Genomic DNA, 19,734 nt, shown 5'->3' with positions numbered 1-19,734 from the left:
GCGTCCCTCGCCACAACGAGAACATCGATCGCAACGACTCTAGTGGTTATTAGAGAACTTAAAAACAACTTCACCTACCCCTACCACTGAAGTTTCCAGACCTGTATGTAAGACCGTGATCCTGACAGACTACCAAACATTCGTATGAATTTTATTTTATTGATTTGACTGCGCTTTTCTACTGATTGACTCATTTTATCGCAATTGACTGTAATTTATCGTCTAAAATTTTCATGTATTATTTTCATTTTTACGCTGAAAATGACACAAAAAAGTGTCGAGACGTCCGAATTTGTATTAACTAATATATATATTTTATTATTGACTTATTTTTATTGCGCATTAATTACCGCGCGTGGCTCTGATAATTGCTTCTCTTACTTCCTTTTATTCGATTTAAAAATTGAAACAACAATGTGTAATAATAATATTAATAACATACCGATATGAATCTGGCATGGCCATTTTCCATATAACGATAAATATTTATTTTTTAGGTGATATTGTTTTACGTCCTGATTTTGATCTTAGTAATTTAGGTTTTAAAATTTGTAGAATAAAATTAAATGGTTGCTCGCTTTATTCTAAAAAAAGGGTTTATTTTAAAAAATAAATATTCTTCCTCATCGAGAGAGAGAGAATAATAATTCTAATAATGTTATTATTTGCGCAAATATAACACACAATAACCTATCGTCTGCCATTTTGACATGCTTATAGTCGCTTACATTGCCAAAACGAACGACATTTCTTACTATTGTGTAAGCGCTCAGATACCAAATCGAACGATTGAAAACAGCGCTTATAAGCGTGAGCGCTTACAGCGCGTAAGCGTCCAAACCGAACGCACCCATAGTCTACATATGTCATAACCAGCGCAAATATATAATTTTTCAAAAATCATCTTAAGAAACAAATTCAGTTTAAAAAGAGTAATAAAATTTTGAATTGAATATTAGAATGATATCCGCAGTACTATTTTAAAACTTGTACACTTTTATCACGACGAATTAGTACAGACCTTCATATAAAATGTATTTGTGCCTTACTTTTATCTCACTTCCTTAATATTATCAGGAATTACCCATTATAATGTTTCTATACAAATTGTAGTACTGGTCAGTGATTAATTTTACATGGAATATTCAGTTCAGTAGGGGAGACCGGGGCTAAACCGTCCGTTTTCTTTGGTGTCGATTTTTATCAACAAAATAAATAATTGTAGTTAAATGTGGTATACAATTGTAAAGAGTGAACCTTTAGCTACAAAATTTATATAGGAAATTCTGTCTACGTCGCTTTGTTTAACTGGTATAGAGCAAAAATGAAAACGGTGGAAAAATTGAAATCTCAAAAATGCCGGGATATAACCGTCTGCACTGCATTTTCAATACATATACGTATATCTAATCCTGAAAAATGATATTAGGATACATTTTAATAATTGTTTTTTAAAAGAAAAATATAAAAATTTATTTAAAATTTTTATGCAAAACATTATTAAAAAATAGTTACGAGGGTTCCTCTTTCCGCAGAAGTCACTTGCCCGACTTGTTTCACTCCATGACGTCCGATGACTCTATTCGGTGTCTGAACGGTTGTAATTCCCGTCTCATCCATATTCCATATGCAGTGAGCCTGGAAATGCCCGGAAATGCCTTAAAAATGCACCCGGACGGATTAGCCCCAAACACAAGTTTCAGGTTTGATCGCCCATGAAATATTAGACATCAACGATAATGAAAAAACTACACTGGATTCGTGTTCAGCATGCATTACTCTTTATAATCACGTACTTCGAGATTTGGAAAGTAAATATTATTGCACATATTACAAAATTTCCACGCGCAAGAAAATGTAACTTTCACCTTCCGAAAACACGTTTGCCCTCGTAAAAATCATTACACGGCAGGTAACCTGCCGAAACTCCGTCGGCCACATGGGTACCATAAGCAGCGTTTACAATGTTAATAGCGAGTTTGCACAATATACAGGTTTTGAGATATTTGATTAGACGTATTTACCCCGTAGACATTTTAGCCCCGGTCTCCCCTACTTGTACTGAGTATTAACATTAAAATACTGGCCAGTAATTTATTACACATGGAATCCTCGGTCCAGTACTTTAGTACGAACATTGAAATACTTATCAGTAATTTAACACAAGTATTTATTACACAAGTATTTATCACCTAGTATTAAATGCTTTCTCATCAGAAATTAAATACTAAGTATTCAATACTCGTCCTGTATTAAATACTACTTTCATAAATTACTGACCAGTAATAAAATACTATGCAATACTTGGATCACAGTGATTCAAGTACTATTAAATACTTAATTTTAGTATTATTAATACACAAAATAAGTATTTATTACTAACCAGCTGGTAATACTTTTTTGTAAGGAAAAATTACTATTATTTTTTAGTTTCTGTGAGTTTGATAATTTTTACATATAGAAAAATACAAGCTGGACAAAATTGAAAATTTTTTCACTAGGTGGGCCTGTCACGTGTACAAAAAAAATCTGCGAAAATTTTCGATTTTTTAACGTAAAAAAGCTTTCCTTGCAAAATATTTTTTTAAAAATGTTTCTACGATTTTTTGTTACTGATTTATCACGGATTGAATAAGAAATGAGCATTTTGACTTTGATTGCTCATAACTCCCTTAGAAATCATCGTATCGCAATTAAAAAAACAGACTTTTAAAGCTGAAACTTTGCTCTATTGAACGATATAATTGTCAAATTTTTTAAATAACATATAGATATGATACAAATGGATGAAAATAATGTAAAAATGAGAAATTTTTCTATTTTTCATGGTTGACTTAGAAAACAATTATGCAGAACAACAACACAAATTTATTCTTTATGTTTTTTGTACTTTTAAGTACTCTGCATTTAAAAAAATTTGCCAAAAGCTGTGAGATTTTTTTTATGGTGGCCACTATGGTTTTATGGAGCAACACGTACAAAAGATTGTAAAATTGCTTAAGGAGAGTACACAAAATTGACTTATTAATTGCAGTTTTGTTGTGTGATATTCGCGGGCGATAATCGCTCGTCCCGTTATATGTCCGGACTTGAACGTAATTCATTTATCTTGTGTCGTGCTTTGGCTTTGAACGCTGTGCCAGAATCATCGTGTGATTTATCTCCGATTCTTTTTGTATGGAAAAAGAGGGATATTGCTGAGTAATATATTGTTGTAGCGAGTGATTCGAGTGTGTTATTCGGAATACCGTGATACATTGCCCGTTTGTGAATGTTTCATAATTTCGTATATTTCGCGTCGCGTAAAAGTTAGCGGCAGGCAGTCACAATTTTTCGTTGTGCAAATTAATAATGCAGTTTTACTTTCGCGAGATTTATGAATTTGATACCTACCGCGCGTAGTATCGCGCCAAGTTGCCGACATATATCTTCGAATTCATTTCGTCGCCACTAACGTAACGCGTTGATCAACGCGGAATGAATCGGTACTATATTATAGTACTTCTTTCCCATAGGTACGAGGTACGACCTTGGTGAGGTGGGAAGGCCCAGTACCCCGAGGATATTACCCAAGCAAAACTCTTCTGCTTGGGTAAAAATCCAAAGACGGGAAAGCTAAACGTACCCTCGTCCGTCGATATAATTGAATAAACGAATCGCAGCCGGTTCGTCGCGTTTGCTTCGGGAGTGTCGGGAGTGTCGTTCAAGTAATCGGATTGAAGAACTTTTTCAAAGTCCATTTGAAGAATATTACGGCATACTTGACAGAATATTTTTCTCATGAGCTTTTTAAACGAGAGTGCCGAACAGTATATCGCGCAAAAGACATTTACTGATAGATAGTCCGTGCGCGATTGTAGTTTATCCGCGAGTGTTTCTCGCGAGTGTCCTGTGCGGTGAGAAGAGGAGGCCTGACGTTCTGAGAGGAGGAGGAGGTCCGAGAGAGACATCGGGCACCGGTAGAGCAATCTTGGAGTGAGTATCATCTCTTATTTTTATAATTAATATATATATATATATATATATATATATATAATTTATAATTAATATTAAATTAATAATTCTTTTCCATTTATTCGAATTGTCTTATCTCGATTAGTTAGAAATAATTAGAGACAGAAAAATTATATAAAAATTTACTTGTAAAGATCTTTTTCGGAAAATAAATAATTATATTACTAAAATTATTAAATATTAATATTGCATTGAAAGACGAATTAGAGGCAAATAAGAATTATCTTTTGAAATATTGATCATTTTGAATGTTTTTTTAATTTCAATTCGGTCTTCAACCGACTTTTACCCAACAGTATATTCTGATAGATCATGGCATACTTTCTTTGTAAACTTTTTGAATTTTTGCAATATCTTCAAAATTGAAGAAAATATAGTACACGAAAATGTGCGTGACGTCATAATGTTGTTGCGAAATCTTTGAAGTTGCCGTCATCAAAGAAACTTTAGAAAGCTAAAACTTTCTCAAATTTAGGTTTTTTTTTAAATTCAAAAAGTATTAAAAATCGGCTTATATTCTCTACATTAATTATGGATACCGCTTAATAAAAAAATTTTACTTAAGAACCCAATTATGTTTTCGTATGTTACAGTAGTCACCGTAGTTACGTTGCTGAATAACTCCGCCGTTGCGCATCGAGTCGGTGAGTCAGATATTTTTTTATTAGGGTAACAAATCTACGATTAATCAAATATTAGAGTAAATGTATTTCGGTACATATCGAATTATGTATGACAATAGGGAATTTGCGTGGTTTTTTTAAAAAATTGCATTAAATAATTTGTATGTTCTTTTAATTGTCTTTTTTTTTTGTAATTTTTTAACGCAAAATAACCGAGAAAATAAATAATAAAATATAGCATTATTTGAAATACCGAAAACGGTCCGGAAACGACCGAGTCTTCCCGAACGCCGTGTGACGTCACACCGCAGTAAAGTAATACTTTCAACCATTGAAACAATCATTTATTTTTAAAAATGAGTAAAGCAAAGACACATAAAACGTGTTTTGTACCTTTATGTAAAAGTACTGTTATTAAAACACCAGGTAAACTGTTTTTTTATGTACCTCAAGATAAAAACGTGAGAATACAAATAGAATCTTCTTGTTTGACGCTGACATAACCTATAACTCGCTGAGATAGAAAGAGAAGGGAGTATACTCGTGTGCACTCGGGTGACGTTTCCAAACGCAGCCTAGCAGACGGAGAGTTGAGACTATTGCAATGTGACGTCATGAACTTGTCAGCCAATCAAAATCGTTTTCTCACAGCACAGAAAATTTCAAATATTATTAAAATTTAATTTTATTTTTGAATACCTATTTATTGATTAAAATTTAAAATTTTGTTGTAAATAAATTTATAATAATGTATATTTAAATTACAAACAAAAAAAATGTAATATTTTTTTCATGCAAATTCCCTATTATAGTATAAAAATTATACTATAAAATATTACATCTCGTAGATTTGTTGCCTTAAAATGGATAGACTAAAACTAATTACGGAATAGTTATTTGTGCAACAAGTGCTGGAAGATGAAAATTCACGGGTGCGGAGTTGACGCACGAGCCGAAGGCAAATGTTATTTCAAAAAAATATATGAAATCTTTAAATTACGCCAACTACAAAGAGAATATATATATTGCTTTGAAAAATAATTGTAGTGCAACTAATCTTAAAAAATAAAACAAAATTGTGTTACCTAATTCAATCCAATTGTGATATGTATCTTTGTATTCCTGAGGGTCTTTCTATCAACCCAAGTGGTAGTAGTTTTAATTCTCCTTGATAAAATTATAATATTACAAAGAATCATTTTAATCACAAAGAACTAAAGAGGTAACATTATAAAATAAAAATATTTAATTAAAATAAAATAAATTAATTTTTTTTGTAAAAAAACTCGGCGCTGCTTTTTTACTCCTGTCACATTCTTCCCTAAATTATGTTTATTGTTTTTTTATTTAATCAAAAATTTTAGTACTAATGTTTAAATTTCGAAGCCTAGCAGCACCAAGTTTTTTTACAAGAAAAATTTATTTATTTTATTTTAATTAAATATTTTTATTTTTTACTTTTACTTCTTTAATTCTTTGTAATTAAAATGATTCTTTGTAATATTATAATTTTATTAAGAAGAATTAAGAAGCTATTACCACTTGGGTTGGCATAGGAAGACCCTTGAATATATAGGAACACAAAGATACCACTTGGGTTTTATTTTTTAAAAGTAGTTGCACAACAATTATTTTTCAAAGCAATATACATATTTTCTTTGCAATTGGCGTAATTTAATTTAAAGATTTCACATCTGTTTTTAAAATACATGTCACTTGAGTTAAGTTAGGTAACATAATTTTGTGAAGGAGAAATAAAGCTACCACTTAAGTTGAATATTTGAATTTATATATATTCTTTGCAATTGGCGCAATTTAATTTAAAGAATTTACATTTTTTTTTGAAATACATGTTACTTGAGTTAAATTAGGTAACATAATTTTGTGAAGGAAAAATAAAGCTACCACTTAGGTAGCTTAGATTTTTGAATTTACAATAAAATACATTGTGTGTATTTTGGCGTCTTTTTTTACTTTTTTTGAAAAAGGTAATTTTGTACTGTAGTAAGTAACAGTAATATATAGAATAATATATATATAGGATAATTATATATAAAACAATTACCTTGAATTAATCGTCACGTCACGTAAAGAGTCACGGTCGGTCTCGCTCCGACACTACCGTATCTCTCGATAGGTTAATTGAACTGACTGTGACAGCGTGCTGAACGCACTGTCTGCACTGCGCGCAGTACACACACGTATGTAGTACATATCAAAACTGGCGATACTAGCGCCAGTGTCGAAAAAGTGAAAGTGACATTTCTCTGATATATATATGTTATATATATGTTATATATTGAGATGAGAGCGGTCGACGTAGAAGTATCTTAAAATAAAATTTTCACATTTGGACTTTGCGTCGCAATATCTCCGCTCGTAGGGCACGTAGCGGAAAAATAAAAACACATCCCCCTCCCTCAAGTCGACCCCAAGCTATCGATTAAACCTACTTAGAACTTGATCCGTTCACTGGTTATTGAGATTTCAAAATCTCGGGTACTTGCAACTCGTGCGTTCGCGTAAATGAGTCACGGTGCGTCTCGCTCCGCGCGTACTTGGCGCGAGACACTGCCGTGTCTTTTGATACTACGTTTACGCGAGTGTTTACACAGGTTAACCTATATTTTACATAATATAGATATATAAATATCGACAATCTGGGACTCTCTCATTGGGGCGACATATAAGACTCATAAAGAATCAGAAAACGTTTCTGACGAGGAAAGACGCAGAATAAATGTAAATATTGTTATTATATTTGAAGGGTTTAATGACACGTTGTTGGACATCGTGCGAAAGATGATACAAAGAAATGAGTCGGATAGCTCCGACGGCACATTCAACATGTTAACTGGTACAACCAACTTGTAAGATATGGGAATGCTAAAAGAGTGGAATTAGTAATTCATAATTTTTCCCTATTTACAGATATATCTATTTTTTTATATCATCTAACAAAATAGCTTATTTATTCTTATTTCTTTTATCCAAAAAATATCATAAAAATATTTCTTTAATAAAATTTAATAAAAATTTTATATTTCAAAAATCATTACTTTCTTATATACTTTTTGTTTCTCTTGTTTTTCTAATATATTTATTACGCTGATTATATAAATATAAAATGAGGTTGCTCATAACCAGGAATTACTTCCTGAGATACTTCTTTGTGTTTCAAATTATTCTTATAAGAAGTCTTCCTTTTTACATCGCTTTTACAAATAACGCAATATTCGGGAAAATTCTGTAGTAGTTGAACTATATCCAAATGTGCACTTTTTAAATCTGAGATTAAAAAATCTTGTTAATTTTTTTAAACAGATTAGTTAAACTCTCGTTAGTTTCTCTAGAAAGGATCAATTCTGATATACCGATAAGCATTACAGCGTCCAGAACTGTGTGTCTTGTGTGTCTTGTTTGCAAGTCTAGTCTCGAGAAATTTAATTCTGTTATGCAATGCTTGGTTTTCTTCAGTGAGCAGTGAACAGTGAGCAGTTATTTCTAAAGTCCTCTAGCTCATTAAACAAGCTCATAAACAACGGTTGGCCTCCCTCAGAACCCTTGAGGCCAGTATCCGCAGAAGGTGGATTTTTCCAGGCTTGTACTTGGTCTGCCTAAAGTAGTATTTCCTAAATTTGTTTTTTTTTATTGCTCAGCGTGATTGCTAGTTTTGGTTCATCCCGGGTATTTTATTTCCCCGGTACCCTCCGGCAAGCCGGAGAGCGTTTCCCAATCCGCCACCTGGGGAGACGCTCGATGGGAGAGTAGCAACGGGCATATTAGACGTGCATATTTTCTCGATAAAGACCAAATAAATGTCCCATTGTGTTAATAAAAATTTGTCCTATTGTAATGTTTTTTGATGTGTCACGTACTTTCAAGATTAAGTTAGTTCGTCCGTTTTTGGGTCAAAACATTTAAGTTATTTACCCAGGATTTGGACCAGGTTGTGCGATTAGTCCAGTCCGAAGAGATAACGAATTTTATATATCTTATAACGAGGGTCAGATTTATTTATAAAATTAAAATTTGGAAAATCTATTTTAAAATCCAAAGGAATTAATTTGTATGGAGTAAAAGTGCAAACTTTATTATTTTGAATTTCAATTTCTAGTTTCTTTAATTTGAGAAATAATGAAAAAGGATCTTGATTAAATTGAATAGCTTGTTTAATTTGAAATTTAATCCGTTTTACTTGGGATCTTTTGCCCCCTTTTCTGGGCATGAATATAGGTTAAAGGAAATCCTATTGGCACTTTTTGGGACCAACAGTTAAGGAGAGGAGAACTCCCGTTGCCACACTGTTTGGCAGCGACAAGAATCAGGAAATTTCTGTTGCCACGCTTTTTGGCAGCGACAAGAATCAGGAAATTTCTGTTGCCACGCTTTTTGGCAGCGACAGTTAAGAGTTGTGGAATTAAAGGATTTTATTGTAAATTAGTTTAAGAAATAGAATTTAAATCACCTTTATTCAAGGAGATTTTACTTACAATCTTGATTTAAGATTTAAATTGCAGTTAAGATCTGTCTTAGGTCAGAATTTTTAAAGACTATTAGCAATGACAACTACTAATTCCCAACAACAACTGGCTGTACGATGATTTTTCCCTCTTATTTATACTCAAGTGGCAAGAACCCCCCCGCGCGAGCTTCTCACCACTTCTTTTGTCTTTATGTTTGAAGGAGGAGGAAGGTTTTATCACTAGGTGTAATTTTATCCCTTGTGAACCGCGGCCTGAGAACCGTCTCCCCATCAGAAATCGGATAATTAATCAATATCGATTCTTCGCTCTTAACATTCTTGGCTATTTTTAGATTGAATTTTGCTCGCACGTAACAGATGTAAGAGCTAGATATGGGAGAATGTATCACGGAGAAAATTTTATATTAAATATTACTATGATATCTCACTAACTGCAGACCATCAACGAATTATAAGTTTAAAAGCTATGGCCATTGTTTTAAAAACAATAAAGCAACGCAATTTATACACTTTCTCATAGTAAAAATTTTTATGTCTCAAAGCAAAAACTTGCTGGATAAAAGTTAGAATTACAAAGAGAGGTAAAAAATATGTACCGAATAAATTATTTCTGTACTACACCATAGTAAACCAAAATTAACTCTTTCCATTTTAAAACAGCGTTTTCACAAAAATTATTTTATTCATATAATAAAAAGCAGTGTTGCCATAGTAAAAATTACATGAAGATCATCTAAACATTTCAAATTCGGTAACTCATTGTTAACCCTTAATTAGCACACCTCGGTTGGGCCACCTCAAATGCCACACTAGTGCGATCTGACATTTTGACAACTTTTAACTGTCGTATCTCAGTCATTTTTAATAAAAATTTATGTAAAATTTCCCTGGCAATCGAGTAGTGCTCTTTATTTTAGGAAAAAGAAGTGATTTTTATATGAAAAATTGAAATATATAAAGTGTTGAACGAAGAAAAAGTGGTGCGAATTAGCACATGTGTGCTAATTGAGGGTTAAAAATTTGAAGAGAAGGGGAAAGGAATAAGCATTGCTTGCAAGATCTTGTCGAGCATGAACGATTTTTGTTGAATAAGTAAATGCGGCAGTCAGCTAGAAATGTAATATATGCCATTTGTTTTTTAATCGTTTTTAACTTTAATTTGATTTATTAAATAAAATCTTCACTTTGTGTGCGTCCAAGTAGCTCTTTTAGGCGTTCTCATTATTCTCATTAACTTTATTACATATTTAGTTTTAATATATATTTAATATTATGTTATATTGTGTTGATATATATACAAGTCTTATTCGTATATCAACGGCGCTATCTGAACACAGGTGAAGATTTTATTTAATGAATCAAATCAAAGTTATATAAAAACGGTTAAAAATCAAATGGCGTATATTACGCTTCTAACTTTAATTGCCGCGTTTAATTATTCGACAAAATCGTTCATGCTCGACAAGATTAGTATTCATTGTCTATCACTGTATTGTTGTTGCATTGTTTTTAATATTTGCTAGTTAATAAATTTCAAGATTTTGAACACCATAAAGATATGTTATATACGAATATAAAGTAGAAAGAAGCAGCAGAGTCAGAAGATCGCTACTAGCATGTTCGATCATCAAAGTCAAGCGACGTCGGGCGTGGATACTAGTTGGATGGGTAACCGGCTGAGACAGCGGATTTTCGGATGCTCCTGTAACCTAGCTGTTCGAAAAAGATCGGTAATATTTGTTTGTTAATTTTCAGACAAATATCTGATTGTTTTGATGGAAAAAAACCTGAATTTTTCTCTCAATGTACGAATTTTTACTATGGCAAATGATAAAATATGTTAGGTAACCCTTACAAAAAAGTATTACTAGCTGGTTAGTAATAAATACTTATTTTGTGTATTAATAATACTAAAATTAAGTATTTATTAGTACTTGAATCACTGTGATCCAAGTATTGCATAGTATTTTATTACTGGTCAGTAATTTATGAAAGTAGTATTTAATACAGGACGAGTATTGAATACTTAGTATTAAATTTCTGATGAGAAAGCATTTAATACTAGGTGAAAAATACTTGTGTAATAAATACTTGTGTTGAATTACTGATGAGTATTTCAATGTTAGTACTGAAGTACTGAACCAAGGATTCCATGTGTAATAAATCACTGGCCAGTATTTTAATATTAATACTCAAGTACTGAACTGAATATTCCATGTGAAATTAATCACTGACCAGTACTACAATTTGTATAGAAACATTATAATGGGTGTAATTCCTGATAATATTAAGGAAAAGAGATAAAAGTAAGGCACAAATACATTTTATAATATATGAAGGTCTGTACTAATTCGTCGTGATAAAAGTGTACAAGTTTTGAAATAGTACTAAAGATATCATTTTAATATCTAATTCAAAATTTTATTACTCTTTTTAAACTGAATTTGTTTCCTAAGATGATTTTTGAAAAATTATATATTTGTGCTGGTTATAACACATGTAGACTATATATAACACTTACATCAAATTAAGAAGTAGTCTACCACGTAAGGCAGTTGGCTCACGATCCAGAGGTCCCGAGTTCGATCCCACCAAGGTAAGTCTTTTTTACATACAACAAAATATTATAATTATAGACTGCATCTTAAGAAACAAATTTAGTTATAAAATAGCAATAAAATTTCGAAAAAAAAATAATTTTTTTTTATGCCGGGTAAATATCGGAAATCGAAATATCGGTGAGTAATTCAATACTAAGCACCAGTAGTTCTGTGTAGTATTAATCACTACCTATAATATTTATTACTACCAGTATTTTCTCAGTATTTCCCAAATAAATATTGACAATATTAAATCACTGAGATTTTAAGTATTTAGTCAGTAATACTTTTTTGTAAGGGAAGTTTTAAATTTTACTATGTTGTACTATAATTTATTCTATAAAGTCATGATGGTCCACCAATAATATAAAAAATAGTAAAATGTAATTTAAAATTGTATTACAAATTAATATAAAATTGTCTCCGTATATAATATTGCATTTGTTAAATTTAGAAATTTAATGTTTGTTGATTTCTTTTTTTTTTAAGAGGCCAATAATGTTATCAAACAATTGAACCAGTTAGATAGACGTTTTACAATATAGTTTTAAAAGAAATAATAACATTAGTCTACGTGGCATTGCATTTATTGCCACTGCAGGTTTATAAGGTTTTATAAGAGCAGATGGAAGGAGGATGCACTCATTTATGCATTAAATCTGCAGGTTTGACTCTCCTCAGATGTCTCAGCCTTTCCTCTGTGAGGAGTAGACGGTTTAGATGGCTGGCAAGGCGTTGCTTATGTTTTTTAGTAGCAAGCGCTCTTTCTTCAGCAACGGTATTAATCTGCAGATCTGTTGATTTTCTTCAATAACCCTTACAAAAAAGTATTACTGACTAAATACTTAAAATCTCAGTGATTTAATATTGTCAATATTTATTTGGGAAATACTGAGAAAATACTGGTAGTAATAAATATTATAGGTAGTGATTAATACTACACAGAACTACTGGTGCTTAGTATTGAATTACTCACCGATATTTCGATTTCCGATATTTACCCGGCATAAAAAAAAATTATTTTTTTTTCGAAATTTTATTGCTATTTTATAACTAAATTTGTTTCTTAAGATGCAGTCTATAATTATAAATATTTTCTCGTATTTAAAAAACACTTACCTTGGTGGGATCGAACTCGGGACCTCTGAATCGTGAGCCAACTGCCTTACGTGGTAGACTACTTCTTAATTTGATGTAAGTGTTATATATAGTCTACATGTGTCATAACCAGCACAAATATATAATTTTTCAAAAATCATCTTAGGAAACAAATTCAGTTTAAAAAGAGTAATAAAATTTTGAATTGGATATTAAAATGATATCTTTAGTACTATTCAAAACTTGTACACTTTTATCACGACGAATTAGTACAGACCTTCATATATTATAAAATGTATTTGTGCCTTACTTTTATCTCTTTTCCTTAATATTATCAGGAATTACACCCATTATAATGTTTCTATATACAAATTGTAGTACTGGTCAGTGATTAATTTTACATGGAATATTCAGTTCAGTACTTGAGTATTAATATTAAAATACTGGCCAGTGATTTATTACACATGGAATCCTTGGTTCAGTACTTCAGTACTAACATTGAAATACTCATCAGTAATTCAACACAAGTATTTATTACACAAGTATTTTTCACCTAGTATTAAATGCTTTCTCATCAGAAATTTAATACTAAGTATTCAATACTCGTCCTGTATTAAATACTACTTTCATAAATTACTGACCAGTAATAAAATACTATGCAATACTTGGATCACAGTGATTCAAGTACTAATAAATACTTAATTTTAGTATTATTAATACACAAAATAAGTATTTATTACTAACTAGCTAGTAATACTTTTTGTAAGGGAATTGGTTTGAGTCTGTTAATTATGAGTTTTTCGAAAACTTTGGATATGACTGGAAGAAGTGATATTGGTCTATATAAAGTGATTTCATCCAGAGATTTAGCAAGTTTTGGTATTGTTATTACTTCGACTATTTTCCATTGTTTAGGAAAATATCTTAATCGTGAAGACGCATTAAATAATAAGTGAGTCATTTTCATGATTCCTTTGTGCGGTAATTTCTTTAACATTTGAACAGTGATGTGAGATCGAGAAGCCGGGGTTTTTTTTAATTTAAACAATTTATTTCTTTTCTAGTTTTCTTAGGAGAGATATGTTTAATACGGATATTTCTTTATACATGCACTTCATCGGTTTGATCAAAATTTACAGTATGGCTGTCATGTGGTTCGTGTAGTTGAAATACACTTTTCAAGTGATTAGTATAAAGATCAGCTTTTTCTTGGTTGTTTCTGGCCCATTTGCGTTCGGATTTCCTAATAGGTGGGGCGTTAACAATAGGTCTTCTAATACGTTTGGTTGCTCTCCAGAAGGAATAATTGGTATCCTTTTCGGCTGAAAGTCCTTGAAGATACCTTGCTATCTCTTAGTTTTTGATTTCATATGTAAATCTTTTTAGTTTCTTATTTATTCTATTGAAAATAGTTTTACCCTCAGGCTCTCGTGTTTCCTGCCAGTTTCTGCGCGCTTCTTTTTTTTTTAAGCATTTCTTTTATTTCAATAGAACGATTTGTTCCGGATGTTGTTTGTTTAATGATTTGTTAATCTCGATCTTATATGAGGACATTTTTATAATTTTATTTAAGAACTTATTTATGTTCTCAAATACATTTTTTGTTGAGTTGTGACTCAATTGTGACCTCAATAGAATTTTTTTAGTATGGAAGTTTCTTAATTTTTGCCAGGGTATCTGAAGCAGGGGGGATCCGGGTTCAATATAAATAAATATACTTAATGATTCAGGCCTTCCGCAGGTATTGGGCCAGGTCTTGACATTATCTAAACATTTTCGAAATTTATTTTTGCAATCGCAGTGCGACATAGTGTATTCTCTATAATTGCATATTTTGTATATGCCTATTCTACATGCGTTACTATGAGGCATTTTCCCGGCGGTATATATAGGAGTGGCAGTGAACGTGTTCCCTACAGCACATATCCACTTTCCAAAAAAGCCGGAAATCTTCATCCAATTGAAGAAAATCATTTCGACGTTATTGGCGACCTTGGTATTGAGATTATGTAAACATCTGCGGAATTTGGCGTCGCAATCGCAATGCGACATAGTATATGGTGAATCATTGCATATGCCATCTACGCTGCATTGTTGCGGCGCTATCGTGAATGGGCAGTGATCCCAAGTATACATTTTAATTTAAAGTTTTGATTCAACTGTTTAGATCGGTTGAAGTTGTTGCGTTGAACATCTTCGCGATGTTCGTTTTTTTTGTTCTTCTAGAAAGATTTTAAGTTCAGATTTATGTTCGAAAAAATTGTATTCTCATCTTAAGAATATACCACTTATAATATTTTCCACTAAAATATAAGCGCCAAGAGAATCCTCTTAGTTTAAGAGGCCTCTAAAGATTCTTAAGTTTCAGATATTCTTTTAATGTGTAAGAATATATACTAAAGATATTCTTAAGTATCAGATATTCTTATATATATATATATATATACATTTGTAAGAATATATACTAAATGGAATGTTTTCTTATTATTCATTAAGAGAAACGTTTTATTACTATGTGAACCAACATTTTTTGCTGCAAAAGCTAATTAATTTTGCAATAATAGCAAAATCTTTTGTTGCAATAGCAAAGTTCAGTAAAACTTTCATATTATTGCAAAATTAATTAGCTCTTGCAGCAAAAATGTTGGTTGTTCACATAGTAACAAAACCTTTCTCTCAGTGTTATATTATTATATATATTATTTATTATTTGGGATTGTTGATCATGATAACATAAAACAGTTCTACAAATGAATATTCGCTATTTATTAAATGATCGCATACATATTGTAACTGTCGTTTAGTCTTTCGTATTGTATGCCACGCACCTTCTTTGCATCCTGATGAGGACTTTAGACGCGGAACTTATGCCTCATACTACTAAAAGAACATTCCCCAGCGTAATCGCGCGCTCTATCCACGTAAATCCACCTGTTGAATTTACATTGTTATTTTCGGCATACGTATGTTAATTAAATGAACGCATACATACTATTGATATTATAGATAGCGAACCCATTTCGGAACAGCATTTATTTTAGAACATTTTAATTTTTTCTCATGTCAAGCACCATATTTCTCTTATACTTGGTGTTGCAAATAGTTACTTCTTATTTAACTATTACAGAGTTCTCAAGACCAGGAGGTAAAATATATTGAAAATTATTATAGTTATAACAATCAAAATTTTTTCTTTAAAATGAAAAACTATATCCCATTGAAAGCCCCGCTTGGATAAAAAGCGAGCCGAAAGACTGAGTGAATATTTCTTATAACCACTGTTAGCGGCAGATTTTTTCGACAAGTTGTAGCTTTAGCTACTTGTTTTATTACTGGTCGATGTTTTTCTTCCATGACACGCATCGACCATACATGAATAAGAGGGCCAATAAGATTCATAATTCTAGGTTAATGAACCATAAAGTGGTATTTGGGTTTTAATGTCTTGGAGAATAATTTGCAATATAATTCATGATGTTCAGCAATCAAAGTTGTCAGATACGGAGTTAAGTTTGTGTCTACAAATGGAGCAGTAACAATATCTAATATTTGAACAAGTCGAATGTACAGTTGCCAAACTTTCTCAACTTCAGGCACCAAATCTCTAATCATGAGACTAAAATGTCGAACAAAAAACAACATTTCAGATGCAGACATTTTCAACTTTTGTCCTCGAATATAATCAAGTATTATATATATATATATAATAGAGGGTTTATTACCTATATTAAAACCATAATCAAAATTTTGTATTTGATTATTGAGAGTCCAAGAGTAAAATATCCTTTAACAGAAATCAAATCTTCTAAAATAGCACAAATATCGTAATGACAAACGCCTTCCAGGAGATCGTGCATTAAGTCTGCAACAAGATTGATAATCACATGGTAGGTTTGAAGCTCATTTTAAACACATCGATTTTTAATAGTGATGCATTCGAGCGAGACAAGACGAGAAAATACCGATACCGAGATTTAGTGTCGACAAAGACAAATGATTGAAAAAATTCTCTCGTCTCGACGGGCCGAGATTCTCGTTTCTCGATATTCTCGAATTTTATGTCGAGATGTTTGAGACTATCGACTATCTCGTTTAATCTGTTCTTTTATAAAGAGATAGTTCATTTCACGTTATTTATGACAGTAACATGGATATGAAGAGAAGTAATAATGAAACAAATAATAATTCTTATTATAAAAAGCAACGACTCGCTGAAATATCACGTAAGACATAATTAATATCTTTATCAATTACACAGGACCATAAAAAATAATTTTGAAAAATTAACTGGGATTAGAGTAGGTGTTTCTTATAGAAACATCCGCACACACGCAGACACACTCAAAACACTCTTTTTTCCCCCTTTTCCCTTTTCCCAAAAAATCTTTCACCAGTACATTTTATGATATATGTCATCCGAATTTCTGTAAATAAACCAATGCTCAATTTTCAAAGTGTTCCTCAAGCACCACAAACTTTTTAATAGTTTTATCGTATTCAGGAGATTAAAATCTACAAAAAACACTATTTCTTTTACTTACACCTTTTTGGGCGAAAATCGGCTCTTTTTTAACATTCTTTTTTTTGCACTTTATTTAACTTACTAAAATATATTTAAATCAGTTATGCGACCGCATTTTGATGTTATACCTTTTCTCTTTCTTTGATGTTATACTTTTACTCTTTCTTTAAATGTATATTTCAATTTTCACAGATTTTCCGTTATTTTTCTAGATTATCTAAAAACCTAGACGTGATGGAGCAAAACTGTTTACAAATTTGGATTCAGTGACCCAAAATCTATAAGAAACATCTATTCTGATCCCAGTTAATTTTCCAAAAATTTTTTTGTGTTCCTGTGTTATATATCGCTCAAAAAGTTGCCAAGCAAAAAGGTCTGACGAATGGATTTCGCTTAGTTGTCAACGATGGAAAACACGGTGCGCAGTCTGTGTACCATCTGCATCTGCATGTTCTTGGTGGTCGGCAGTTACAGTGGCCACCCGGCTAAAGTGTTACACATTTGAACATAAATTTGATTTCCATTATGAAGTCTTTATCTTCTGTTATAAAGTATAGATAAAAGTGAAAATATATGATTAAAGGATATTGCATAATAAAATACGTATTATTATCAATAATATGTATTTATTATGTACTTATACATATATTAGAGAGAATATGATTGACAATAGCATTAATATTATAATCGCGTTTCTCGCGATATCCTATTTTTACAGATGCAAAAGATGTGTTTATAAAAACGGCCTCATTTATTTATAGTTTTAATGATTGGAAGAAGTAGTTCTGCTGTTTATCTTCTTTCATACACTTCATATACAAATTCAATTCCATTTTCTTCCTGTGTACCTTGTGGTACCGCTGGATCCCTGGAATTATTATTAGCTATTGTAAGACGGTGACATGAATGTGAAACATAAAACCCAACAGAGAAATATTAATACTTACTCAATTGACACGAAGTCATTCGGAATAAGGGGAAAGAACGTATCGCATTCAAATTTTTTCTTTATACGCGTCAGGTACAATCGTCCAAAGTGTGGAGATTCCATAGCGCTCTAATATAAAATTATACACTAATTGTTATATCTAATTTAAATTTATATTGCTAATATTTACGCCTTCATTACCGTACTAGATTTGTGTTCTTTTAGACGCACTTTCTGTACTTTCTTAAAATTATTTCTCTTTCCTCTGTCCTTGAGTCGCGAGTACTCGTTTTAAGTTAAATGTAGAAAATATTTATAGCATCGCATTTAAAAAGGACAGATTTATTTTTTTCAAAATGTACATTACGTTAATTCATTGTACAAAATACCTTGTACACGCTACTTCCTCCTATTACCCATATCAAGAGACACGGTAGTGTCTCGCGCCAAGTACACGCGGAGCGAGACCGACCGTGACTCTTTTACGCGACGCGACGGGTTGCGAGTACCCGAGATGTTGAGATCTCGATAACGAGTGAACGGATCAAGTTCTAAGTAGGCTTGATCGATAGCTTGGGGTCCAATTAGGGGGGGGGGGTTCTCATAATATTCCGCTACGTGCCTTACGAGCGGAGATATTGCGACGCAAAGTCCAAATGTGAAAATTTATTTTTAAGATACTCCTCCTCCTCCTAACGCCGCGATCTATCAGAGAAACGTCACTTTCACTTTTTCGACGCTGGCGGCGCAGGTATCGCCAGTTTCGATATCGCGCGCGTATTTCGAAATTAGGTCGATAGACTTATCGGTCAGAGGAAGATTTCTATTTAGGTAAATTAGGTATATATATAATAAATATTGAGTCAACGGAAAACAAGGTTCTCTACGCTTGGCAGAAAGTGCCGCTAGGGAATTTTTAAGTCGATTCTTATGAATCAAGCTTGAATTTGATGTCTATGTATCCCAGGTTGCCGATGACGAGGTCCAGATAGTGCGCTTTATAGTTTTCGGTGTCCAGGTGTAATAATACGTTGAATTCGATGTCTACGTGTCCCAGGTTGCCGATGACGAGGTCCACATAGTGCGCTCCGCTCCGTAGTTTTTGGTGTCTACGTGTATTAATACCTTGAATTCGATGTCCACGTGTCCCAGGTTGCCGATGACGAGGTCCACATAGTGCGCTTCATAGTTTTCGGTGTCCAGGTGTAATAATACGTTGAATGCGATGTCTACGTGTCCCAGGTTGCCGATGACGAGGTCCACACAGTGCGCTCCGTAGTTTTCGGTGTCTACGTGTATTAATACCTTGAATTCGATGTCCACGTGTCCCAGGTTGCCGATGACGAGGTCCACATAGTGCGCTTCATAGTTTTCGGTGTCCAGGTGTAATAATACGTTGAATGCGATGTCTACGTGTCCCAGGTTGCCGATGACGAGGTCCACACAGTGCGCTCCGTAGTTTT

At 32.4% G+C, this 19,734-nt stretch overlaps 1 protein-coding gene across 1 annotated transcript; it reads right to left on the bottom strand.

The window, feature by feature from the left end:
- Positions 1–17,949: 17,949 nt before the first annotated feature.
- Positions 17,950–18,688, bottom strand: LOC143905773 (dihydrofolate reductase-like). Its single transcript, XM_077421364.1, has 3 exons — positions 18,661–18,688; positions 18,291–18,400; positions 17,950–18,211 (listed from the first exon to the last, which is right to left on the bottom strand). Exons 2-3 carry the CDS (start codon positions 18,392–18,394, stop codon positions 18,136–18,138), a joined length of 180 nt encoding a protein of 59 aa, XP_077277490.1. The 5' UTR covers positions 18,395–18,400; positions 18,661–18,688; the 3' UTR covers positions 17,950–18,135.
- Positions 18,689–19,734: the final 1,046 nt, after the last annotated feature.

This window comes from Temnothorax americanus, unplaced genomic scaffold, assembly GCF_048541705.1.
Source record: "Temnothorax americanus isolate GAGA-0224 unplaced genomic scaffold, ASM4854170v1 Scaffold67, whole genome shotgun sequence".
NCBI lineage: Eukaryota > Metazoa > Arthropoda > Insecta > Hymenoptera > Formicidae > Temnothorax > Temnothorax americanus.
This window is presented reverse-complemented; position numbering and strand designations above follow the sequence as displayed.

Excerpts from the sequence above, each read along its gene's own strand:
- LOC143905773 (XM_077421364.1), bottom strand. The coding sequence starts at position 18,394 with ATGGAATCTCCACACTTTGGACGATTGTACCTGACGCGTATAAAGAAA. Across the intron at positions 18,212-18,290 it reads AATGACTTCGTGTCAATTGA|GGATCCAGCGGTACCACAAG; the intron begins GTAAGTATTAAT and ends TAATAATTCCAG.